General features: G+C 42.4%; 1 protein-coding gene and 1 long non-coding RNA gene across 15 annotated transcripts in view; both read left to right on the top strand.

The window, feature by feature from the left end:
* The first annotated feature begins 1,334 nt into the window (after positions 1–1,334).
* CDC14B (cell division cycle 14B) overlaps positions 1,335–27,622 on the top strand; it is a 122,279-nt gene continuing 95,991 nt past the window's right edge. For 10 of the 14 annotated variants that reach the window (XR_008996469.1, XM_036904416.2, XM_036904411.2 and 7 more), the window contains exons 1-3: positions 1,335–1,536; positions 26,301–26,391; positions 26,926–27,001. Coding sequence is in view for 12 of the 14 variants with exons in the window: in XM_036904416.2 (XP_036760311.2) it covers positions 1,341–1,536; positions 26,301–26,391; positions 26,926–27,001 (363 nt within the window). In the remaining 2 variants the exon portion in view is untranslated. Of the gene's footprint in view, positions 1,537–18,245; positions 19,169–23,248; positions 25,296–26,300; positions 26,392–26,925; positions 27,002–27,622 lie in introns of those variants that run through there. The other 4 variants (XM_057498486.1, XM_057498485.1, XR_008996471.1 and 1 more) reach the window with 4 other exon arrangements.
* LOC130682968 (uncharacterized) lies at positions 9,713–15,566 on the top strand. The gene is made up of 2 exons (XR_008996472.1): positions 9,713–10,508; positions 11,923–15,566. It is a non-coding gene; the product is annotated as an uncharacterized LOC130682968 (long non-coding RNA).

Genomic DNA, 27,622 nt, shown 5'->3' on the forward strand with positions numbered 1-27,622 from the left:
CTCTGAGAGGTACTCCAACAAAATTTGCATTTCTGAGAGGCTTCTAGGGGGATTGACTCACATTCATCTTTCTCTTCTAGAGGCTGGCGGTCATTGAGGAACTGCAGGATAAAACATTAAAGTGCGGGTGAAAAATTAGCAATAGCTTGCAAGATACAGAATTTTGGGCTATGCAATCTACAGACGCCCCTCCGATCTCACCCTTGTAGATACTGCCATGGACATTCGTTTAAAGGCCTTCTAAAATGATCAGAAAGATCAGACATTATTTTAACCGAGGAGAATATGAAAGGGCTATGACTCTACAGTTTGCAAGATAACGTTCAAGGATTAAATTCGCCGCTTGCTTCGACACTTCAATAATTGACCTCTCCACACCTTAGGTAAAAAACAACAACAAAACACAGCAACTAGTTTATAAAATTGCCGTTAGGGGGGTCCTGGATTTCCAGATGAGAAACTGAGGGGTGCAAACCAGTGGGTACGTCGCGTTTCCGCCATAGTTTGCTGGACCCCCTAAGAAGCCCTGGCTCCGTCTGAATGCTGGACACAGGTCGATGAAAAGGCCGTAGCTGGCTTGAATATTTCCTAAGTTCTGAAACGGGCTCTACCTTAGGTCTACGGCGGAGAATGTAATAACTCGAGCCAGGGCGCGATTACAAGGACCAAGAAACCCTTTAAAAAGCTGACCAGCCGGGCGCTGCTGAGTCCCTCGGGCGTGGTTGCGGAGGCTCGGACGGGACCCTGAAGGAAGCTGGGACGCGGAGTCGCGCCACACGCGCTCCGGGCAGTTATAAAGTTGACGGCCGGCGGAGGGTCGGAGCTACTTTATCTTTGATTGGCGGAACCGCTCAGACTTTTCTTTATGGCGTCACCGGGTACCTGCCTGTAGAAAGGCCCCGTCTCCGTGACGTCACGCTAGGCCGGCCAATGAGGGGGCCCGGTCTGCGGGCCCCGAGGAGGGTTGTGGGCCCTTTTTTGTGAATGAAGCGCCACGGAACAGCCCTCCTGGGGTCTCACGGAGCCGCGGCCCTCTGTGCTCCGGCGTCCGGCAGCAGCGTCCACGGTCGCGGCGGGCGCGCGCTCTCCCCCTGCCGCAGCTCCGGCGCCGAGGCCCCGTCAGCGCGGCGGGCCCCTGGGAGCGGCGGCAGGAGGCGCTGCAGCCGGGGCTGCGGCGCGGGTCCCGCGGCGGCCGCAGGGGGAGCGGGGCAGGCGCGGTGGGCCCGGCGCCTCCTCCGCCGCCTGCGCGGCCGCCTCTTGCCGGGCTCGGCCGGCGGCTGCCGACCCCGCGGCGCCCGCGCTAGGGCTGGCGGGGCCTCAGCGGGCGGGCGCGCGCGGCCATGGTCGTGGCCTCCGGACGGGCCGCGGCCGCCTCCATGAAGCGGAAGAGCGAGCGGCGGCCGAGTTGGGCCGCCGCACCCCCCTGCTCGAGGCGCTGCTCGGCGTCTCCGCCGGGCGTGAAGAGGCGCCGCAGGTCCGCGTCGCAGGAGCTGCACCGCCTGGACCAGCTGGACGACCTGTACCTGGACATCACCGGTGAGCCGGCGAACTGGCGCGCGGCGGGGCGCGGGTCCCCCGTTAGAGCCCCGCCGACCACACCCCCTCGGGCGCCGGCTCCCGGGGCGCCTCCACCCCGGCTCCTCGCCCGCCGCGCGCTCTAACTTATTCGCTCTGCGCTCCTCCCCCAGTCCCCGGGGCCGAGGTCACCTTCTGCATGGCTGGCGTCCGCTCGGCGCCTCGGGCTTTTCTCAAGTTCGGGTCGGTTCCCTCACGGGGCCTCTGGTTCACTGGGCCCGCGGGAGGCCGAGCCTGCGAGTCGCCCGGAGGATCTCCGCGCGCCTGGGCATTGAAGCCCGCGTGGCGCGTCGCCGCAGCCGCCCAGAGGCCAGCCCGGGTCCCAGCGCGCCAACCACCCCGGCCTCCGGCCTTCCTGGGGCCTGTGGCCCGTTCTGGCTGAACCGGTCAATACGCCGACGGCCCCGAAGTGTCAGAAACCGCGGCCGCCGCAGCGGGTAGACAGCAGCCCCGTGATAGCCGCGGTGTCAGGGCTGATCGTACACTTCCTGAGGCCGCGGAAATGCAGTCTGACGGCGAGGCGTGCGCAAGCATGATGAGAGGTGGTGACTATGGAGACCTTTGGCAACACATAGCGGTCCAGGGTGTGGACGGAGCGTGCTGTTTGCAGTGGCTGGGAATGTGTGGATCTGGCCGTGTGGGTTTATAGCTCTCTCCTCTCCGGTAGCCTTTGTAAGCCAGGGACGCTGGAGTGTCAGACAGTAACTTAGGAAGTGTTTGGAAATTGTTTTCTAGGTTGATGGACAGTTGGAAACCGAGGTCTGTTGTAGACGAAGCTCAGAGTAGAGCGGAAGGTCTCTCAGCGTTGGGAGGACGGCCCTGGGTGAGGCCGGAAGGAGGAGGACGGGCCGCCTGGAGTACCTGCCTGGTGGGCACCTGCCTAGGCCCGCGTGGTGCGGTGGGCGGTGAAGCCAGCGTGCTGAGGCCGAGACCTGGGTCTTCCCAGGTGTGCACTCGGGGAGATGGCCCCGCCGACGAGGGCCTGGGGGCACCTACACATTGCTTACCGCGTTATTTGTACTCCTTCCGAGGAGCTTTGTTTAATAGCATACTTTTAGGGCAGGTAACGCACTTACATGGTACAGAACTCTTCAGTTCTCAGGCACACGGAAGTGTACAGTGAGAAGTTGTTCTCAGCCACTGATGTCCTTCCCCAGAGGGAACTTAGGTCCCTAGGTTTTTGGGATTACTTCCAGAAAAGAAACTAAGTGTGCATATTCATTTATTTACTACATATTCTGTACCTGACTCCAACAGGGTTAGCGGACAGCATAGAGCTCTGCACACTGTTTTTGTGCGATAATTCTTAGTACATGCAAAATGGCCTCATTTGACATGCAAAACTTGACTCATTTAATTACTGCTTAGGCCAGAGTGGATATGGTTATAAAGAATAAAACCATAAAAAAGTGTATGTGGATTTAAATGCATATTTGTTTTATAACTTGTTTAGACAACTTCCTATTGATGAACATTTAGGTTGTCTCCAATCAAAAAAAGGAAGTTTCTGACAGCAAAGTCATTGAGTAAATAAATCTTTCTCCTCCTTTGTGGAGAAAAAAATGCAATGTGGCTGACTTTCCTGAGGTATGATCAATGAATTAACTTCAGAAAACATTGGCAACCAGAATACGGAGGAATGAGTGCATTCCATAAAATCAAAATAATGGTATTTAGATTACAAGCACAGGGAATGGAGCAGTCCAGCCTCAGTGTAAGGTCACTCCAGGACTTAGCAGTCCAGAACTCCAGTGTAAGGTCTGCTTTCCCTGGGATTTCTCCAGGTGTCCCTTAGTAACAGTTGGGGCTTCCTGGAAAAATGTGATTAAGTCAGTGTGATTCTGAGTGATATACAAGACAAAGTGATTTTGGATGTCAGGTGTGAACTGCTTTTTACTGGGCTTGGAGGGGAGGCTGGAGGCCTCATCCTCTGAGGCAAATGGCAACCCAGCTGGTCCTTTTGAGTGTGTTTGCTCTCAGTTATTGTTTTCTTAACTTAGAAAGCAGGGTATGCGTACTTTTAAAGTTGAATGTTACCAGAGAAGGTACATAGATATAGTTGATCTCCCTCCCCAGTAATATTTTCTTTCCCTTCAGTTTTCTTTGTGTTCACTGTGCTACAAACTGTGCCCTACCAGAAACAGCAGTCCTCTTTTTAATGGCTGCCATGGTATCGCATTTGTGTGGCTGAACTGTCATGTATTTAATGGTAGTAAGTACACGGTTATTTGGGGGCTTGCCAGTCCCTCCTGCAGTGGTCGCCGTGGCAGCAGTGTATCAGTCTGCCTACGTGTGTATAGAATGTATATCTGGGGAATAAACTAGAAATGAAGAGAGAGGCCTGACCAAAGTAAACAGGTTTATCCGTTCAGCTGTAGGCTTTTTTAGTGATCCTGAATAATGCTGCTGTGAACATTCATGTACAGGAGAATCTCAGAGATACTGTGGGTTGGGTTCCAGCCCACTGCAATAGAGGGAATCAAATGAGTATTTTGGTTTCCTGGTGCAAAGTTATGTTTATATTGTAGTTTGTGAAGTGTGCAGTAGCATTATGTCTAAAAAAAAAATACACATACCTTCATTAAAAATACCATCATCTGAGTTTTCAGCAAGTCATAATCACTGATCACAGATCACCATAACAAATATAATAATGATGGAAAAGTTTGAAATGTTGTGAGAATTACCGGGTTGTAACCCAGGGACACAAAGTGAGAAACGCTGTTGGAAAAATGGCCCCAGTAGCCTTGCTTGCTGCAGGGTTGCCACAGCCTTCGATTTATAAAAAATTTAGTATCTGTGAAGCATAGTAAGGCAAAATGCAGGTAAGTGTGTGCTTGTACAAGTTGTTGTGTTGACATATGTTTTCAGTTCCTTTCGGGATGTACCCAGGAGTGGCCCTGCTGGGTCACGTGGTAACTCCATAGTTAACCTTGTGAGGCACTGCCGGCATTCCCACCAGCAATGTACCAGTTAATCTACACCCTCCCTAATACTTGTTGTGACTGCGAAGATTCTTTCCCCAGGAGTTTGGTTTGTAAAAATTAATGCACATTATCATTTCTGCCTCTTCTGCTCTTAAATACATTACTTTTTTTCATTAGCTCAACATTTTTATTGCAATTGTAATTTGTTTAATTTGTAAGTTGAATTACTGTAGATCCCAGGATAATTCATGTGGGTACATTTAACGTGGGATGTGTAATGCCTAGTTTCATCTCATGTATTATGTGCCCACTATTATATAATAGTGTCTGGCCAGCCACCCCACTACACTGGACATTTCTTCTTAGGCAGAGCAGACTTATAGGGGTTTTATTCCCACTCGTCCCCATCAACCTCCCCTTGGTTGATGATTCGCTTAGCTCTGGCCATGTGCAGTGACATGCGTTTTTTCCTGAACTGTATTCCTGCAGTTCAAGAAAGTTGGTAGATACACTGTGAAGTGTGTATATTAATGCCAGAGAGATACTGAGCAAAGATATGATTGCAATGAGTTGTTACCAGTCAAGGAAGCTTGGGGAGGAAGGGAAGTAGGAGGGTTTCAGTTGGATTTGGTACTATGCAACTCTCCAGGTGGCAGAAAATACTGGACACAGTCAGGTTTTTTGTTTTCCTGGTGAACCTCCTCGCTTCCAGAGGTCTGAATCTTTTTGATCTGTATATTCCTGTTCCTTAAATAGGGCCCCCCATAAAATGATGGTGGACATAATAGAAAGGACAGTCTCTTGTCTTCTCTATTAATATAGGAAACAAGTTTTAAAGACTGTAACACCACTGTGTCATCTCTGTGTTTGCTAATGTACTGGATTTAGTAGTTGGTACAAAACTCATTTTATTTTTTAATTTTTAAAAATTTCTGAAGAAATTGGCAATATGAAGAAAATTGGCAATAACTACTGGTCAAAAAAGATTCTTGCTGGTTTGTCTTAAATTACAAATTTTTTTTTTCAGTGTCTTCTATGATACTGTACCCTATATTTTAACAGTAAACAACTGGAGACCCTCTTGTCAAGGTTGGGACTATCATTTAAAAGCATAAATTAATGTTGTATTAGACACCAAATAAAATTAAGCAATTGTAGCATTGCAACCCCCCCTTTTTCTAAAAATTCACTCTAAACACCATTAGATGCAGAAAATTTATTCATTAATTCAAGAAGTATTTATTGAATGCTTACTGTGTAAAACAGTCACACATAGGCATTACTTGCAATGATAGAAATATATTTTTCTTTATAGAAAAGGAATGCTGTTACCTGGGGCACTGATTCAAGGAGGAAATAAATTCATTTTTCGTCAAGAGTTTTATGTAGTAGATTATTTAGTTTTGATAGCAGAAACTCATCAAAGTCTGTAGTGTTTTATTTTTCTTGGCCTCTCTGAAGAGGCCAATACCAGATGTAAATAAGTGTGGCCAAATTGATGCAGTTCCATTTTGGGTAAGCCAAGACTACCTGACTTTTATTCTTTCTGGCAGATAAAGCTACTTTGAAGAGTTGTGCATAAATGATTTACCAAACATCTACTAGTTAGTCCTGTGGTACTTAGGCTAGTAGACTATGGCATAGTTGATGCTCCCTAAGTAGTATCTGTACAGTTGAATTTAGAGAGATGAATAATTGCTTAGTCAATTGAGAAAAGTGAACTGACTACACAAGTCAAGTCCTCCAGAGCTCATGTTGTCTTCCACATTGGCTGTCATCACTGCCTGGATTTTCCAGATAGTTCATTCATTGAACAAATGTGTAATAAATACCTACTCTGCTAGGCTTTTTTCTTCCTTTCTCAAGTGCTAAAAATAGGTCACTGCTGGAGATGGTCCCTGCTCTTGTGAGTTTATGTTTTCTGTGTTAACTGAGAAAAAACTTGGAGGGTCTGAGAGATAACTAGTTTTGGGTAGCAGCATACTGTGGTTGAAATCCTTGTGGAAGAGAAACTTTGATGGTAGAGTTTGTGAACAGCTAATTCTAGTGATTAGGCATGAGGCCACTGGGGAAAGCTTGTGTCTGCCCACACAGGGATTGAACACAGCTGGATTATTAATCACCTTTTGGAGCCTATTCTCTCATCTGTTTAAAAGGTCCACAGGCTGTGGGAAGATGAAATGAAGAGGATGCTCGTGCAGTGCCCTGCATGGGGCCTCATTGACAGACTAGTTCCATCCCTGGTCCCCAGAAAGCAGGCGTGCCAGCAGTAGGCGAGGCTGGGGATGCAAGGGCAGCCTGAGACAGTCTTGGTGCTTGGAAACTCAGAAGCAAGCATTTCCCCCAAATGTGTGCTTGCACAAAAGGTTCAGTGAATCAGCACAGTGAAAATGCGTGTGTTTCTCTGACTGCTTCTAAGAGGGATCTTCAGGGCAGAAATGCTCCAGATGAGACTGTGGCTTAGTATCTGTGTCCGAGTGGTGGAGGAGGTTGGCACTGTGTTGATCATCTTTCTGCCTTGGGAAGAACATTATGGTTTCTCTTTAAAGATTCCTTGTAAGAGGAAGAATAAACCAAAGCTGTTCCTTTATTTTCGAGGCTATTGTTATGTATTTTCATTATACTGAAGAGTTTGTATGTTGCCTTACATTAAATTGCAGCTAAGCTTATGTGGGGGTTTTGTAAAGATGTAAAGGCCTCATGGGAGAGCCTCAGGTAGAAGGTTATAGAAAATAAAGCAAATATATTAAATTCTTTACTGATAGAATATAAATATTTCAGAGTGGCTAATTTAAAGTATGATTGTGCCCTTGAATATCCATTTGAAAAGAGTATTTCACAGATCCAGAAGATTAGATACTGCTGGTGCTTATTATTGGCAGACAGAGCATTTTTCTGTTTTTGTTCTTTTTTGGGTAAACCAAATTAACTTTCAAAAGGCTCTCCGTGTGTGGCACAGAGAGAGACCCAATTTATTTGGAAGGGGTGGGAGTTGGACATAAGTAAGAAATTGTATCTTTGAATCTTATTTTTGTTTTATTACACTGGAAAAAATTACTTTAAAAGCCAGTTTTTTTTTCTTCCCATCCTAGCTACAGAATATTTTTAATCTCAGAAAGCCCTTTAAGGTCCTTCATATTTAAATGACTTCTGCATAGTTTTCTGTATGTTGAAATGAAAAGCATAGTAGACTGGTTGATCTGAACATTGCAAAGGTGTTCCTCACTTAGGACGGGCACCTTTGTGGGTGAGGTAAGTAGGTGCAGGGGTTGTTCTAGGCAAAATGTAGAGAGATTAATTGTATTAGAGGCAGAATCTGGTTCAGCAGGAGCCAACCAGTTTTCAAATACTGCTATCCATTATTTGGTTCCCACCTTCTGAACTTAGTCCCTTAATGTCTGGAAGTACTGACTCCCATTTTAGGCAGGGATTACTTTAGACAATATTTTCCGAGATAAAGTTGGTTCTGACTTCCTAAATACACGGATATGTAACTGGAATGTCTACATCTCATCTGGATTCTCCAGTGTATATGAAAGTTTTACGCCCTTCTCTCTCTCTCTCTTTTTTCTATAGCTTTTCATGGATACTCTGCTGCAACAAAGGTATTCAGATCATTGACTCTGCTTTGCAGTTCTTTCTGATAATTTTAAAGCTGTAGATTTAATCTGTTAGTTGTGATTCCTGGTTCTGTCCCTTCCTGTTTGCTTGTCTTAAATTTAGTTATAGAGACAGACTCAAGTTTTCTATAATGTAGAGTATCTTTCGTATGTTTATGACAAGTTGAAATCTGTCTTTATATGAAAAGTTTTGTTGGTTTCTGTGTATTGGTAATGCTGAAAGTATTCCTGTGATACCTGATTGGGACAATTATGAATGTTGTGTTTTGGATGGTGGATACTTTTAGTAATGCTATACTTCACTTGTCTGAATTGAATTTCCTTTTATAGGCACCTGCTGAAAGGATATTTAGAATAAGTTGTTACAACTACAACAATTTTTCTTAATCCCCCCCCCCAGGTTACTATGGTTTTATAGGCCTTTTTTTTTTTTTTTCCTTGATGGACAGGCTTATATCTTATTTACTGTTTGGCAAGAGGGAAATCTCATGAAAGGCCTACTTGAAATTTGAGAAGAAGCTTTTTCATATTTTATTTAAAAAAATTAAAGCATATTGATTCTCTTTGATTTCCAAGTTCCTCAAATAAGGCTGATTATTGAAAGAACAAATCTGAATGGCCCCATATAAAAATACGTATTTATTTCCAATTAAAAAAAAATTCTGACTTTTTTCTTTGGGTCTTTTGTTCAGCTCCTGTAGTTCTTATTATCATTTATATTCTAAAGGAGCAGTTCCCTTAGGGGGCTTTATTCACCAGGCGGTTCAAAGATGGGGTCTCCTTGTCTCTGTGTCTGAAAAGCTAAGGAAGCTGGGCTGGGTAACTGCACTCCGATTGTGTCCTGTTCCATACCGACTTTATTTCTCGGGTGGTTTTCTTTTCTGCCATTAAGCTTGATGGCACTGTACTTTCACAGTAGCAAAACATCTTGTTCCCAATGCTGATGGTGTTTATTGTTCCTTCAAGTTCTAATTTGAAAGTAAAATTACTTTCTTGGCACTGCTCTGCAGTTTATGACATTGATCTTCTCATAGCCAATCCGTAATGCTCTAATATCACTACATACCCTGAATTTTGCAAAGCCCTTTATTCTAGGGCGATCTCGGCTGACTCATTCTCTGCATTTTGTGCATTTATACTCATTTGTATTTGTGTGAATTGTTAGATAATTAATTAGTGTGTCCATTCAGTAACTATTTATCGATTGACTACTTTGAGCAAGAGATTGGGCCAGGTTTTTTTGAGGAAGGGAGAGGGCGTGAAGATTCATAGCAGCATGCTCCTTCTCCCTGAAAGATCGAGAAGGAATAGACTATTACGTCATCTCAGGGTAGGCAGGTAATGAAGGAGTCAGTTGTTATGTAGTTGTACTCTTTGTTTAAACAGTGTCAGCTTGAAAGAATTTTGTGGCAGAAATATCACATGATAATTCCTACACAAAGTGAATTATTTTTGTGTCTTATGGTGTCCTTGTGTGTGTGTGTGTGTGTGTGTGTGTGTGTGTGTGTGTGTGTATGTACCTTTAAAAGAAACAAGGGGAAGAATCCTCATTTTGGTATATAACTAACTAACTATATATATATATATATATATATGTATGTATGTGTGTGTGTGTGTATGTACTTAATAATATAATGAAAACCCTATCTCTACTGAAACAGAGCCAAAGCAAAAAGTCTACATTCCAATTAATTCCATACCTAATTTGAATCTCAAAGTACTTGAGGAGATGTAATTTAAATGCAGATACCTTTTTATTCTTAAGAATACCTGATTTACTGGTAAGAAGCAACTACAGAGCACCCTCCTTGTAAGCTGAGCGTTGCTTCTTAAATTGAAGGCACTAAAGATGAAGATTGCTAAATATTTTAAGAAGTGTATTTGGTGTGTATGACTTGAACTGAAAAGCATTCTGATTTTCACATTCTTTTATAGGTGCTGAGGAAGAATTGCTTTGACATGAATGTATAACAGAATTAATTTAAGGTTTTACATTTTTGGAAGCTGTTCTCAAGCTGCTTTTGGGATTTTTTATTGTAATACTGTTATTAGATAGCTTGTTGGAAGCGCCTAATAGATGAAACTGAAGATCTTAACACGCATTTCTTTCATTTTTGACAGCAAACTGTCAAAAAAGCTTAGAGTTTAGCTGGCAAACACAACTGAGGTTGGGTTTGTAACTCACTGTTCCTATAGTCTAATTTTAAAGTATTGTGACTGAAAGGGCTTGAAGCACAGATTCACTCGGGATATGTTTGAGTGCACTGTATGTAGTCCCATCCCTGCCATGGATGCTGCAAGAGCTGCTGGAGATTCGAATTTGACCCTGATGTCTGGGAAGTGACACCAGCCTACGGAGCTGCGTGGTGCAGATCTATCTATCTCTGTATGTATCTGCGTCACATGGAGGAGCTTATGTGTGGGTGTCGTGGACACTCCAAGTTGCATGCCTCTGAATAGGATCCTTCATTCAAGGGAAGGAGGCTTGAGCTGACATGTGAAAAGATAATCTTTCCCCTCCAGAGCCAGCAGGAACTGGTCCTGGTCACAGTACATGGGTCTGACTGCCTCTGTGCCCCTAGTGTAGTGGCAGTTGGGGGGTGGTGATTGCTGGAATTGGCAGTGGACTCCACCCCAGCATAGGGCAGATATCTTCATGGCCCCAGGGTCTGTCCCACGTGCTCATGCGTTCCACCAGTAACAGGCATGAAGACAGGGTAATTAACCTGAGTTAAATAACAGCTTTGCTCCAAGATGAAAAAAACACTTTAATGACAGCTTTCTTACCCCGTAGGGCAGGAAAAGGAAGGTAAACCTTAATGCATCCTTTATCTGTTAGGACCCTTTTTTGATCAAATACATTTTTTAGAGGCTAAATTTGTGGATTCAGAAGATAACCATTTCCAGGCAAAGTGCAAAAGGTTTTTTTTTCCCCTTAATGTTGACACTTCTGGGCATTTCCAAATGTGGGTTATTCTGAACGCTAAGCAATAAAACCTGGGCTTTTTAAAAAAAAATAAAAGCTTTGGATTAAGGACCCTATTTTAAACTAATTTCAGAAAAGTAATTCTAATAGATTTAAGAACAGGATTACTAAGTTTTTTTTGTGTCCTTATTGCCCTACTTAATGTAACCCTAGTCCGTTTTGTTCTGTTGTAATTATATTGTCTTCGAAATGTTTTACTGAGAATAAGTAGGCATGTAGGCTCCCACAGGAGAAACCTGAGAAAGTATAGAGCAAAGGAGTGTGGTGGGGGAGTTGGCTGGGATATGTGCACACCAGTAACTGAGAGAGTGGGTGGGAGTGAAGTGCTGTGACAGCGGCCCTCATAGGCTCTTTAGGCCGTAGAAAGCCCTGCAGGAGACCTGGGCGCCTCTGTAGTGTGCTGATGGGGGGGCCTGGGTGGAGGTCTCACAGTGCCTCCTGTCAATCACTAAATGGGTCAGCTTTTCCTGTGGGCGCCTATGCTGTTCCTGGACGTTCTTAGCTCGTTAGCGCTCGGCCATTATCCCGAGTTGAGTGTGTTATTGTCCCTGTGCAGTGCCCTGGTGAGGCCTTTTTGGGAGCACATGCTGAGAGGAGATGTGCACGTGACTGGGTGGGCGTGTGGGAGTGAATTGTTGGGACTGTACTAAGCTGGGTGTTTAAAATGCAAGCTTAATGAGCCCCCTGAGAGGAACTGTTCTAGGAAATGAGTAAAGATCAGTGTGCAATTAAGGATGGTTGGATGTGGATTTTTATGAAAGGCTTTATAAACATCCGTGTAGCTTGGAGGTTTGACTAACAATTGTTTGATTAGCATCTAGAAGAACGTGGCCAGAGACAATCCTGACTTCTGAATGTGAAGTGGCTGGAAGAGTGGGGCTGCTGACAATGCAGAAAATGCTGGGACTGGATCTCCATGGAGACCTGCGGATTCCAGCAAGTTCCATTTCCAGGAACACCGTCCCCAGCTAAAGGGAGTTGTGCATCTGTGAAGTCAACCACTTTGTGCCATTTATTTCTAATAGGGCCTCATAACAAGTGTTAGGTATTCTTGGGTATGTTTCAAGATGGAGAAATCTACTGATTTAATGCTCAGGAGTTCGTTATCTCTTTATCATGTGTGTATACAAAGTTATATAAACTAGGGAGAACCGTTTACCAGAGGCGGTGTAAGGAAGTGCCGTTTTCGCATCCTTTTTGGATGCTTTTCCCACATTATTAAAGGCTGCAGAGTCCCTTTTCGTTTTTCTCTGGTAATAATAATTCAGCCTGTTGTTCTTAGTGGAGGGGGAAAAAATAAATCACACTGCTAACCTTGTGAGAGGAGGAATTTAACAAAGCTCAAGCTTTCAGATGGGCTCAAGATTCAGTAATAGAAGCCTTGACTTAGAAGCATTAGGGATAATTTTTCTTCATGTCCTTGAATATCAGTGGCAGCTCTTAAAACTTAGTAAAGTGATGCTGGTGATCTTTCCCATTAATCATGGTCCGTGTTCTTGACACGCATTCATGATTCTGGGTTCATGACATGTTCACCATCGGTCCGTGCAAGCCCCTCTCGCAGGCTTTCTATGTTTTTGAAACATGGCCAAACAACACTCAGTATGCTCCTTCACTTAGAGTTGCTTGTTTTTTTTCTATTAAGTTTTTTTTTTTAATTAGGTAATACATGCACATGTTTCAGAATTTAAAAGATACAAAAGAGTCAAGAGCACAGGGTAAGAGCCCGGCTTTTGCCTGTCACCTGGCTACCTATTTTCCCTCTTCAGCATCAGTTGATGTAACTAACCTATGTCTTAGCAGAGATGTTCTCTGTATCTGTACATATATGTATAGACTGATGTCTGTTTTATCCTCATGCATATTACAGCACATTATTCCCATCATTCTGTACCTTGCTGTTCTCACTGCTCTTGGCCCAGGGAGCACAGAACTGAAACAGAGGGAGCTGGAGGATCCCATGTACCATGTTTTCAAGCTGTTTTAGATGGAGATGTGACTGTGACAGCTGCTGGTAGTCAACGTTGGCTCCATGCTGAGGCCCATGCAAGGATCTGTCTTTGCCTTCCACCCCCCAAATAAAATTTCCTAAGGTAGAGGTGCTCATTGTTTTTAAAAGGACAACAAAGAAAGGAAAGAAAAGTGATCAGTGATCCTCCTAGCAAGGATGTTCTATCAGTTAGTTTAGACTGGGTTATACTGTGATAACGAGCACCCTAATCTCAGCTGCTTACAACAAAGATTTCATTCTGTTTCTCTTTCACATCCACTGTGGGTGAGCAAGAGGTTCTGCTTATTTAATTGCTTGGGGACCAAGGCCGTGGAGCAGCAGCCCTTTCTGATATTGCTGCTCCCTGTGCCGGAGGAAAAAGTGCTGTGAGGGCCTTAAACCAACAATTAAATGCTCATTTCTACTCATAGTGCATTGGCCAGAATAAGTCACAGGGTCCCATCCTGCCACAGAGGGGCAGGAATGTACCCTGTTAGTCAGGGAGACAGAAATATTTAGTGAACAGGAAGCATTAATGTCTACCACATTTAGCTTTTTAGATTTTTCAGTGTGTATTTATATACGTAGATATCTCTATAGAGAGAGATGTTTTTACATTAACAAGGTAAGCCCTATAAATACTACTGTTGTTTTTTCTACTTCATATTCAATAATGGAATTTTTCATTGTCCTAAATACATGTCCACATACATATTTCTCAGTGGATGCATCATATTGCATAGTACAGATATATAATAATTTGTTTCCTTGTGGCTCCCCTACTGAGGAAAATGTCCATGCATTCATTTGCATAAAATTGGGTAGATAATTTTAGAGGTGGTAGACCTCCCCCAGCCAAGCCATGAATTCCTGTCACAGTACTAGGTTGTACGTATAAGTTGTATTTAGAATAAGCCTTCTTTATGCTGTTCATCCTCTCATAAAGTACCTTCTTACAATTTTTTTAACTTGGTGTTTTGGAGAGAACCATATATTCACATGGTTCTGAGAGAAATGTAAAGTGAACAGCCTCTGCTCGGCCCCTCCCAGCCCATGTCTGTCTTAGTTTCCTCCAGCCCGCTATCCCCCAGAGGTTTTAGTTTCTTATGTTTACCTTGATTTCTAAAAAATGCATTTGCATGAAATACAGATTCTTTTAAAAATTACTTTAACCATTTTTATTTTGGGATAATTTGAGATTTACAGAAGATTTGCAGAGATTACACAGAGAGCTCACCTGTTTCCCCTAACATTAACCCTGCTTTACCATAGTACATTTGCCAAAACCAAGAGGCCATCATTGATGCAACTGCTAACTAAACTACAGACCTTATTTGGATTCCTCCACATTTTTCATAAATACCTTTTTTCTGTCCCAGGATACTTGGATTTAATAGATTTTTTTGAATTGAAAGATAGCACATTCTACCCATATAGTTCTAAACCTTGCTGTTCTTGACAGATACCATATTTCACTGATTCTACAATACAATAGAATGTATTATTTTAAGTACTACAAAGAAAGGAAACAAGGTGCCAATAATAACTAAGTCACAGATTTTAAGATGTAGCATCATTTCAGAGATACTCAAATGTGAAAAATATACATCTTAGTATTGATGGGTTGGAATGTATCTTGGAAAGCTTTTAATTTGATTTCATAGAGACCTCCTCATTCTTTTTTCATAGCTGCATGGAATTTCCATTTTATAGTGCACATAAGATTGTTCATCAAACCCTTACTTATACTCATTTGGATTGTTTTCAGTCTTTAGCTATAAAAAATAATGCTGTACTGAATATGTCATTCTATATGTATAGATGTGTATAGGGGATGACTTTTCAAAAGTGAACTGCTGAGTTAGAGCTATATATATTTTTAATTTTGATAGATGTTATCTGCATTTATTTACAGTACCACCAGCAGTGCATGAGAGGACTTGTTTATAACTTCACCAAATGAGTGGGTTACCAAACTTTTAGATTTTTGCCAGTCTGACAGGTAGAAAATCGTAGTCTCAATGTCATTTGTATTTCTCTTGTGAGCACAGGTTGAATTTCTGAAAACTGGCTCTAAATAATACCCTTTGCCCGTTTTTCTATTGGGCTGTACTGGCTGTTTCCAAATTATGTACATTAGTTCTTTAAATTAGGGAAATTATCTGTGATAATTTGCAATTATGTTTTCTGTTTGTCATTGGTGTTTTAAATTTCTTAACAGCTGTGGGGAGGTGTGTTTGTCATGCAAAATTTATAGGTGAACCTGCTAATCTTTTCTCTTAGGCTTCTGGATTTTAAGTCCTAGCTGGACTCCACAAATTTATTAAGGAATTCTCATGTGTTTCTTCCATTTCTCCTGTCCTGGCCTTTAATCCTGTTTTGCTCCCACATTTTACTTATATCATTAACCTGTCGTACATTGTTATTTTATTAAGTAACTATATTAAAACTGTCATCTTTTAAAGAGATTTTCTTTTAAATAAGAGAAGTCTTGTGTATTTACCATAGTCGTCATTTCTAGTGCCTTTTGTTCCTCTGTATGGATGCAGATCACCAGCTGGTACCATTTTTCTTCTGCCTGAAGGATGTTTTTATAACATTGCTTATCATGCAGGTCTGCTAGTGATGAATTCTTTATCTTCTGAATGTCTAAAAATGTCTTCATTATGCCTTAATTTTTTTAAGATTTTTGCTTCATTTAGAATTCAAGGTTGGCATTTTTTTTTCTTTTTTCAGTACTTCAGAGATATTCTCTATTGTCTTGTGCATGGGTTCCAGCAAGAAATATGATGCTCTTATCTTTGTTTCTACCTGTATAATATGTGCTTTTTTCCTCTGGCTGTTTAAGATTTTCTCTTTATCTCTGGTTTTGAGCAATTTGATGATGGTACAGTTTTCTCATGTTTCTTGTGTGTGGGATTCATTGAACTTTTTGCATCTATGGGTTTATAGAGTTCATCAATTTAGAAAGTTTGCAGTTATTACTTTAAAAATTTTCTGCCTGTCTCCCTTAATATACAATTACCTGTATATTAGCCATTTTAACCTGTCCCACAGCACATGGATGCTCTTATTTGGGGGAGCCCTTATAAATAAGACTGTTAATATCCTTATTTAGCTACATGTTTTTGAACAATGCAGAGTAAGTTAGTTTAGATAATGGAATCATATTCACTGAATAGGTTTTTTGTTTGATAAGTAAATAGTAATTTGCTTGAGTAGCAAAATGGCCTTTTAAAAACTTCTGAAATTGTGAAATTAAAGGAGACAGGAAAGATATTCTGTGCTTGTAGATCAGAAGATTTAATATTGTTATAATGTCCATACTACCCAAAGTGGTACACAAATTTAGTACAATCCATCAAAATCCCAATGGCATAATTTGCAGAGATAGAAAAAAATCCTCAAATTCATATGATATCTCACAGGACCTGGAACAGACACAACAATTGTGAGAAAGAAAAACAAAGTTGGAGGTCTCACACTTCTGATTTCAGAACAAAGCTACAGTAATCAAAACAGTATGGTCCTGGCATAAAGCTAGGCATGGACCAGTGGACAGCACAGTGCCCAGAAATAAGCCCTGATGTATGTGGTCAGTGATCTTTGACAAAGGTACCAAGGCTGTGCAAAGGGGAAGGACCGTCTCTTCAACTAATGGTGGTGGATAACTGGATATCCACATGTAAAAGAATGAAGTTGGACTCTTACCTTACATCACATACAAAAATTAAAAATGTATTAAAGACCTAAATGTAAGACCAGAAACTATGAAACTCCTAGAAGAAAATAGGCAAAAAGCTTGATGGCATTAGATTTGGTAGTGGTTTCTTTGTTTTGGCACTAGAAGCAAAAGTAGACAAAAAAAGCAATGTCAGACCTGAAAGCTGTGCTCTCTCTGCGCCTGCCTCTCCCCCAGCACCTCCTTGTGTTCACCAACCTGTGAGCTCCCCAACCCCAGACCCCTGGGATCTCCATGGAGCCTTCATCATGTAGGCATGCTCAGTATCAACTCCATTTCCAGGCCATCTCCTCTAGAGAATTCCAGGTGGGGCTGAAAATCCTGAGCTTCTAATTCTAATATGGCTTTGTCTTTCTGGTAACCAACCCCCTTCCAGGTGCCATTCAGGAACCCAGTAGACTAGCCTTATTAGAAGAGGAGATGCTCCTGTCACCCAGGAAATTCCAGGGGATTTAGTATCTTGTGTCAGAAATTGGGGTCAAAGACCAAATACTAGAACAAAAGATATTCCTAATGTTCTTAGCACTAAGAAGTCACAAGGGTTTTATGAGCTCTGTGTGAGGAACTGGGGGCAGAGACCAATATGTGTATTTTTTATTATTTTACACAAGCACATGAAAAAATGCTGAACACCATTAATTGTTAGGGGAGTGCAAATTCAAACCATAGTGAGATACCACCCCATATCTTTAGGATGCCCACTAACAACAACAAAAATCCAAAATAACAAGTAATTGGCGGAGAAATTGGAAATTGATAGGAATGTAAAATGGTGCAGCTGCTTTTGAAAACAGTATGAAGGCTTCTTAGAAAGAAAAAATAGACCTATGTATGATCCAGTAACCCCACTTCTGGGTATATACCCAAAAGAAATGAAAACAGGACCTGGAAGAGCTAGTTGCACACCCATGTCCCAGCAGCCTTTTTCACAATGGCCAAGAGATGGAAGCAACCTCAATGTGCCTAACAGATGAATGAGTCAAGAAAATGTGGTAGACTTATTCAGCCTCAGAAGGGACACAGCCTATGTAATAAACATGGATGAGCTTGAGGATATTATGCTAATTGAAATAAGCCAGTGACAAAGGACAAATACTGTAAGATGCCACTTATAAGGTATTTAAAGTAGTCAAACACAGGAAGTAAACAGCGGCTGCCGTTCTGGGGTGAGGGGGAAAAGGGGAGCTCCTGTTCAGTAGGCATAAAAGTAGACTTGGTAAGTACATTCAGTTTTTCAAGATGAGAAAGTTCTAGAGATCTGTTACACAGCAGTGTCCATGTAGTTGACCCTACTGTATTGTACACCCGAAAATGGTAAAGATGGTACATTTTATGCTGTTTTTGCACACATACAAAATACTTATGGTTTTAAAAAACTCAGTTTCACATCTCTTTCTGTTTGCAGACCAGTCTTGGTGTTTGTGTAGGTATTCCTTCCTGGAATTTATTAGGCTCTTAGAGATGAAGAATCCAGATTTCAGAGAATGTTTTATTTTCATCTTAGCACATAAGTATGTCTGACAAACATAAAGGTTACTTTTAGGAATGGGACAGAGTATTTGAACTTAGAATTGTTTAGGAAAATTTAGGATGTATGTTTAGCATTGACAGAATGCTTGTACATCCATCCCATTTAAACCAAAAGCAAATAAAATAAGCAGTTTTGGAGGTCACCTGAGCCACTGATTATTTCTCCGTGGGCTTTCCTTGAAGTCACATTGATATAATAATGAGAAACTGGGTTTTACAAAAAATGCTGTAGGGCTGTTAACTGGTATGAATGCTCCTTGTGGATGAATTGACTTGGGATACCTTGGTCATGTTTGCTCCCAGCTTTATTTCACCCCATTGTCACGGTGCAGTGACCTGTGCAGGTTGCTGTCTCTGCCTTGGCACTGCCCCTTCCGTCTGTGAAGTGGGTTGGCGACCCTCTGTTGTAAGACTGCGGGAAAAATCAGTCAGGTGACATGTGTAACGTGCCTGTATGTACAGAAGAAGTGGGAATTTCCCTTTCCTCCAGCCTCTCCCCTTCCCCCATGCGGTCATTACACAGGTGTGTCACTGCCTGCCTGATGAGGCCCAGGCTCTGTGCTAGCTCGGGTGTGTTTCTGTCCGCAGGTGAGACAGCCTTCCCCTCTAGCAGCTGAGAACATTAACTGTGCCTGAGCTGTGGCCATGCTCGGATCGGGACCCTGGGAACCAGAGGCCCTCAAAGTGGAAGGAAAGCCATAGCTCCCTTGTTGTTTGCTGACGGTGGAGGCCTTTTGTGTCTTCCTAACCACTTGTTGGAAGATGTCGATTAGAACCTGATGGACTTACCTCCTCTAGGTCTGTGCTGTGCATTATAGGAACCACTAACCATGTATTAGCAGATAACTGAACATTTCCATAGTGGTGGAAAAGTGTTGGGCCGGAATGTTCTAGGTAGTGTGAGAGCTGGATCATTAGTTTTAAGAAAAACAAGATATAAGAAGAACTCCAGATTTTTCTGCTCTATTTATGTTACTTGAATGAAGCACGTCACACTTGGAGCCCTATGACATGGCGTTAACGGAGTCACTGTGTTCTCCTTATTCTGAATCCAGAATACTTTTTAAATGATGTGGTTGACAGAATATAAGGAATGGCAGACAACCTTTCTATTAAACGATGGACCCTCTTTCTGTGAATTTTCCTTTTTGAAGATTTTAGGACCTGAGGCACTGCTTTTTTTTTTTTAACAGACTGAGGAAGGATAAAAATAATATTTCAAGAATTTTTGAACGAATGTTTCTATTAGCTTGTCTTGCCATTGGGTTTCAGCCCTCGGCAAGTTCACTGTGGATTCAATGTGACCAAAGAAATGAGAGTAGAATGTTCTTGGGGTGAAAGGATTATGTACCCAAGTTGTTTATTTCCATGGTGGGAGATCAGTCACTAGATCCTGTTTGCTCAGAGCGAGTCTGCATGCAACAAGCTGGTGGTGTCTGCCTGCATGGCCGTCCTCTCTGCCCTCACAGCCCTTGCAGTCCTCGTAGTCTCTGTCCTCAGTGCTGCCACCACTCTAGCCTCTGCTCAGCTCTCCTGCAGCTGTGCCACTGTGTCTCCCAGAACACTGGGGGGAGCTCTTTATAGAGTCAGTAGCAACGCACTGCCCACACATGTGCAGTGAGCTAGCTGACCAGGGCCAGGTGAGAATCCTGGCCACAGGAACTTTCATTTTATCCACAAGCTACACTTCCTTTCCGGTAGGTCTCTGTCTTTTTTTTTAGGTTGCAATGCAATTTGCTATTCACGGTCTATACTGTATAGTATACTAGGTCAAGATCATTCTTAATTATATTGTAGACAAAATGTTTTAGTATTTCTGTAGTCTTTTCATGGGTATTAGTCAAAATTCCTTTTTTACTCCTTCCCTTCTCCCACACTTTAAAAAGTGAAGTATTAATTGGTATACAATAAAATACAGATTTATGTGTAGTTCGAACTGTAACAGGTATCTACCCCTGTGAGCCACTATTCCCTCTGGGCCCTTCCCAGTCACTTCCTGACCCAAGCAGCCACTGTTCTGATTAATGTTAGTAGAGATTAGTTTTACCTGTTCTTGAACTTCACGTATCTGGAATCATAGCGTATGAACTGTGTAGTATCTCTTTTTGCTCAACATCATGTTTAAATGCACCCATTTTATTTTGAGTGTCAACACTTCATTCTTTTGTTTTTGCTGAGTGGTGTTCTGTGATGTGAATAGACTGTAATCGGTTGATTTGATCTCCTGTTGATGAACATACTTGTTTTTTCTAGCTTTTGGCTATCATAAAGCTTCTGCAGATATTTGTGTACAAGCCTTTTTGTAAATGCATTTTACTTCCTCTTGGGATATATTTCGGAGTAAGATGGCTGGGTCACAGGGAAAGTATGAAACTGACCTTTTCCCCTGTCAGGATACTCATTCATTCCATTAGCCAATGTTTGAGGGTTCTAACTGCTCTCTGCCTTCTCCAGCAGTTGGTGTCGTCATTCTAATTTCAGCCATTCTAGTGGTTGTGAAATGGTAGTTCAGTGTTATTTTAATTTCCATTTCTATGTTTTGAATGCCTTTTTCATAAGCATGACAACCAAGTTGGCATAATTTTAAAACTCTGTACAGACGTTTCTGTACAGAAAAAATTCCTTGCTGATACAATTAGTGGTCTAGAATTGTGATATGTCCTGAATATTGTTAGGAGGCCCTTGAAAGACCATTAGAGATAATGAATATTTGTGAATAAGAATTTGCTTCTGGTAAGTAAATTATATATTAAAAATACTTACTCAAGTGGGTTTTTTTTCCTTTACTGTCAAGAAATTTGAAACTAATCAGACCATTTACTTATTCTCTCCCCCATCCCTTTTGAAATGCTTATTTAGGCAGATAAATTTGAGTTTATCTATCAAGCTTCCTGGTTTAGGATGGGAGAAAATTCCGTCTGCTGGAGTTGACTGCCTTTTAGCATGACTTGTCCCTCTGCCTTGTGTGTGTGACATCCATGACTGTGGTCCAGCTGTTTTAGGACATGTTAGTGATGCCAGATCTAATCTCTCTGCATCACACTGACCTGATCCAGTCTGGTCACGTACAACTCTTAGGACTTTTTAACAGGTAATAGTATCTGCAGGAGAACTTGATGTAGATGGGCTTTAAATTCCTTCCTCACAAACTTGCTACCAGGCTATAATGAAAGTTGGTCTCAGAGAAAAAAAATTGTTTCACGCAACAGTCATTTACTAAATATTCTTAGCAAGCAGACACTAGTCAATGATGAGTTTAGCTCCTGCGTATCTAGATGTTGTGACCACTCCTTTTGTGAAAGGCTCACTTGAAGCAGACATGACAATATCCCAGTTAGAGGCTTCTGTTAACCTTAAAGTTGGCACTAGGAACCAGCACCTGGCCAGGAGCCAGTTGAGGTGTCTAGACTTAAGTCTAAACCACTAATCCTAACAAGGGTCTCACTGGATTCTTAGAATCTGTGGAGGCTGTCGATAAAATATTTTAACAGTCTACAATATTGACAGCCATTCATTTCACCACCGAGAGCCCATTTCTAACAACTTTTATTCTAATGTACAAGCTACATATTTGTGGGTAAAATTGTAATATTTCCAGAATATCTCGACTAGCTTTAGGTCATTTGCATATCCTCAGGGGTGGAGAGAAGTTCATCTCCATGTCAGTGGGTAATTACCTGGGCAACCGAGGGCGTGTCTGAACCTGAGAGGTTAGCGGGAGGTCCTTGCTTCTGCCAGAGCGGGATTGAGAGAGACGGCCCCCGACTGCAGTTTGTAAGCAATAAACAGGTTTTAAACTTTATTTCTCCCCTTGACTAATTTGGGTTTTAGAAGTATTTTGTCCTGGGATTTCCTCTCCCCGGACTTACAGTATTTTACCAAAAAAAAAAACCATTGTGGGCAGTCAGTATTTTAAATATAGATTCTCCAGATGTCTGGATAACAGAAAAGCTGCAGTACCATCTCTTGAATGTGACTTATGTGACTTTCCTGTTTTAATAATAGGCGTCCATCTCTGGAGAGTGAGTTTCTGATTAGAGCAGCTGCCCCCAGATAACTTCTTAGCCCCAGTGTAGCTTAAACAAAATCGTATACATTTCATTCAGCCTTGTCTTTGCAGTTTGAAAGTACATTTACAAAAACCCAGCCCCATTATATAAAACAAGTAAGAAGACTTCGTCTGGATGGTGTCCTCTACTCTGATCAGCTGAGTTTGTACATACATTAGAAATCTTAGGTAGGAGTCATTAACTGAGAATTATACATCAGTGACAGAACATAAGGGTCTAGGACTCTAATTTTGCTCTTTGTCCGATGGCCAGAGAGCATGTGAGATGAGAGCTGGAGAGATTTTCCCCAGTGATTTAAAGTTTCAGGGCCCCTTGTTTTAAGAGAGAAGGACTGAAAGCTGACACGGCTCTCTTATCTTTGCCACCCCTTAGCTACCCCCCATAAAATGCACTGGGAGCCAAAAGACGCTGAGTCTCTAGCCCAGGCAGGAAGGGTAGACTGAGATAAAGAGGGATAGTAAAAGGTAACTGGCTGGAGTCATTTACTCACCCTCCCATTTCAGAGTGCTGACTACTAATGCTTTATTTAAACTCCTGTCCTGTGCCGGCTGGAAATAGCTGTGGCTTCACTACTCCTGTTAACAGGGCAGTAGGACCCCCAGGGCCGGGGAGAGATAATCTTGAAAGGTGAAAGGCTTCCTGTGCTGTCCCTCCCTTACTCCTCAGAGGAATATATCTTCAGCTATCAGCTACACCAGGATGTTCTTAAAAACCCAAGTAATACTGATCAAGTAGAAATTCTTCCCCCTTCCTGAATCCCATTTTTGGGTTAACTGTGTGGTATATTACTCTTCCATTGCTTTTCTGTTTGTTTTCATGCATACATATTTACCTATAGAAATATATAGCTTTATTATGTTTTACTGTTTTCATATGCATCTGTTTTATCTACTTTTTAAAAAATTACTTACTTTTGTATTACTATGGAAAGATTTTTTATTGATCTGTCTTGTTAATTTGAAGTCACAGTACGACTGCCACAGTTTATATCACTATCCCCTACTGATAATGATTGTTATTTCCAGTTGGTCCACTGCAGACAGGGCTACCGTAAACGTCCCGATAAGTGCTTCTTAGTGCTCATGGTACATTTCTCAGGGGTAAATCCCAAGACGGACTCTGAGGCTCTCCAGATGCCCACATCCACTGACGGTCCCACCTTCCATAGCAATTTCCCCACAGCTTTTCCCAAATTGATACTAGTATTTAAAATGTTTTCCCATTGATGGCATAAAACAAAATGACCTGTCATCTTTATTTTTCCAGTTACTACTAAGGTTAAATATTTATTGTTTGTATTTTTCTGACTAGACTCAACATTTTATTGGACTTTTTGCAATTTTAAGATATTTTATAGGATTAAAGTGTATATTCTTTATTATAGAAGTTACAAATTTTTCTTGGTCAGTTGCTTTTTAAATGAACATATAACTTAGGTTTACAGGCCCATTGCCAAGAAGGTACAGAGAACTCCACATACTCTTAACCCAGTTTGTTTCCTTAAATATTACCGTCTGTATTTACCCACTCAGGCTGCCACAGTACAATGTCCAGGCTGGGGGTCTTAAACAGCAAGGACTTCTTTTTATCAGAGTTCTGGGATTTGGAGTCAAGCTGCCAGCAGGGTTGGTTTCTGGGGAAGCCTCTCCTCCTGGCTTGCTGTGTCCCCACATGGCTCTTCCCCACGAGGGTGGAGAGGGAGAGCGAGCTCTGGTGTCTGTTCACTTCTTATGAGGACACTGGCCCTGCTGGTTTAGGGCCCCACCCTTATGACCTCACATCTCCAAACACAGCCAAACTTGAGATACATTTAAAATATTTTTCTAGTGTATCTCTTAATTTTTTTGTGTTTGTTGCCATGAAGACCATCTAAAAAATGTTTATTTCTTTGAGAAAGGTCTTTCCCCAGTTGGAGAGTGCAAGAAATAAATCATGATTTTGTTTTTTACATTTAAAGTCCTTGATCCTTGTGGAATTTTAGAATAAGGTTAGGAGGTATGCAGGTTTATTTTTGAGGTAAAAATGTATATATTGTGATATATAGTGTATATTATATATATGGATAGAAATTACAAATAAAATAATTGTTGGGAAAGAATTGCTACTGTATTGCTTCTTCATTTTAAGGGAGAGTCCTTACAAATTTATTGACAAATTAACACGTTTCTGTAGGAAACTTGGAAGAATAATAATCACTATATATGACAAAACTGGGACCATCCTCATTCTATGTCTTTAATTTTTTGCCTCACTGGAGACCAACATAGGAACACAGGTGTAGAAAATAACTGGTTCTTAGTATTGTGTCGGTGTTTTCCAGCCATCCCAATAATTTACTGCGCTGAAGCACGAGGCTGTTAAAAGGAGTGAAGGGCCGTAGGCGTGCCTCTAACTCGTGAAGTTCTAACGGAGACGCCGCACTCGCCGCGAGCCCGCCCCGCCTCCCCCGGCCGCAGCGCCCCCTACCGGCGGGCGGGCCGCGGGCTGTTGCGCGTAGGGTCCGCGAGGAGCCCGTCTCCTCCCGCAGGGGCCTGAGTCGTTGCCGGCTTTCCCGAGCCCCGCGCTGCGAGCCGCGCATCCCAGCCGGAGCGGGGTTGGGGCGGAGCAGCCGGTGACCGAGGCTCCCACGCCGCCGCCGCCGCCTTCGGGGCCGCTCGGGCAGCTTTGAGCTTCCGGGGGTGGCGCGCTGCCCGGCGCTTAGGGTGGGGGCCGAGGGGCGTCGCTGGGCGGCCGGAGGTCCGGGTGTGGCCGCCTCTCCCCGCGGCGGTGGCGTCCAGACCGGCCTGTCGTCAGATGCTCTGGAGTCATGCGCCGGCCGCGCGCCCGCGCCCCGCTGGTGGCCGAGGTGCTCGGAGGTGAGTCTGGGGGTCCGCGGGCGCCCCGGAAGCCGCGCCTCACGGGGTTCGGGCCCGCCGCGGTCGGGGGGAGGGACCAGCCCGTCCGGCGCCCGGGCGCTCTGGGCTGGGCGGCCCGCGGGGGAGTTCGCAGGAAGTACATGCAGCGGTGCGTGAGTTGCATTGCAGACAGAAATTGTTTAAACTACGTCTGGGGAAAGGGTGCCAGCTGGCCTCCTTTCTTTCTTGCTGTCTTAAAGGCTGTGCTTCGCCACAGTTGTAGTGACAGTCCCGCGCGCATCACCGGGTCTGTGCTGCCCGGGACGGCGAGGACCTGGTTTCCCCGGCGGTTTAGGCAACTTCGAGAGGGGCGGGGTGGGGCGGGAGGGCGGAGCCTCTGATCCCGGGACTGGTTACGAGGCTTGCCGAACCTCCGCATTTACGCATCACAAGGTCATATCACACTCACGGTGTGGAAACCTCTCTTCTGTTGTGGCGATTTGTCTAATTGTCAAAGTCACTGCAGAAGTAGTTACTCCTAAGAGCAGGAGTTTGTTTTGTTTGTATTTAACAGCCGTAAATGTTAATTTTGAAGCAATTTTGATAGCGTTTCCCTATTTTTTTTAAAAAAAGTTTCTTACTGAAGTGACTTTTTAGGATGTTTTGAAAACAGTAAAACAGAGCAAAAGTCATCTAGACTGATAGCTAGTTATCAAATACATGCTTTCATTTGCTGAGATTTCTTAATCCGGGGGAACTAATCCTCCAGGGATCAGAACATACTGCTATGTGGAAAGGCACTTATCGCTTGAGACTTACAGTTAAAGGCACTTTCTCCTGTAAAAAAATTGCGTGTTTACTCTTACTGATCAAATAGAACATTTTGAAATTATCTGTTGGCACCCTTACCATCTGAAACATGCATAGAAAAAAATAAACAATTGTATCTGAAAAGAGTTGCATCATGATATATGAAATGTTTCTTAATAACCTGAAGGAAGGAACATTGCAATTTTTCCATTTCAGATCGCCTTTGTTTTGCCATTCTCTACAGCAGACCAAAGAGTTCATCAAATGTACATTATTTCAGCATAGATAATGAACTTGAATATGAGAAGTAAGTATTGCTTTTGAAAAGATTGCTAGTAACTTTTTTTTTTTGAAGAATCTGGAGGTATGTTTTAAAATACTGTAGCCTTGAAAAATTACAAATCTGTTGATTGATAATTGCAAGATGCTTTTTAAATCCTTGGTAATAAAATAGATCCTTAGGGGAAAAATTCAAAATGAAAGAACCTTTCTAAATTTAACAATTTACATTTGAAACAGTTTACAATACAATGAGATATAAATTATTGTACTAAAAGTAAGATGTCTTTTGCTAGTGTAAAGATGTATGTTGAATGCCTTTTAATTCAGAAGGTATTTTCATATGTTTGAGGTTAGACTTAGGCATTGTAGCACTTGTCCCATTTTTTGTAGGGATTGTTTACTGGAATATTTCTTCCAGTACTAAAGCAATACCTCTAAGGTGTACGATCGGTAACAATTTGTGTATGCTTTCTTATACTAATTTGATCTTGTAATTCCAAAAAGGCATTTGTATGTGGAGCATGTAGAATGTACATGTTTTCATTTTTCATTTTTCAAGCTTCTATGCAGATTTTGGACCACTCAATCTGGCAATGGTCTACAGATATTGTTGCAAGATAAATAAGAAATTGAAGGTAAAGTCTTTTTAAAGATTTGACTTAAGTAATCATTGTTAGTCTGATCTTGGGGAGGGTAAAGTAAGGAAAACATATCTTGTTTTTCAAAGGAGATTGTCATATTTTTCACTGCAGTGATGTTTGGGACGTACACATGCTTTTTTATTTCATAAAGTCTTGGTGTTTGTATGTTTGTTTTCCAGAGATTTGACTACATGATTTAAGTTAGGATCATTTGGTTCTGGTTTGAATTAGAGATGCTCAGATACTTGCAAAGCCAAAGTGAAAACTGGTTGATAAAGTGAACCTCTTAATTGTGTGACCTAACAGAAGCTTCCCATGTTTTCTTTAGTCATGGTGCTTTCTGCCTTCGCTCTGATAGGAGTGCCAGCTAAGGAATCCAGAGAGGGTGGCTCCTCCTACTCTCTCTCATTCCATCTTTAATCTCCTGTGATGTGGTACCACTTGTGGCTCTTCCCTTTGACCTTTTACACATACAATGGAGGAGTAGGGAAAGCAAAGGCAAACAGCGTATCTTCAAGGCTGTATCACTGAAAAGTGCAAAAATACACTCTTATTAGTTTGAACTTAAACCCCATTCCTTTATTTAAAAAAACTTTGAATTACTGATTATGCATA

The sequence above is a fragment of the Manis pentadactyla genome, chromosome 3, assembly GCF_030020395.1.
Source record: "Manis pentadactyla isolate mManPen7 chromosome 3, mManPen7.hap1, whole genome shotgun sequence".
In the NCBI taxonomy this organism is placed as follows: domain Eukaryota; kingdom Metazoa; phylum Chordata; class Mammalia; order Pholidota; family Manidae; genus Manis; species Manis pentadactyla.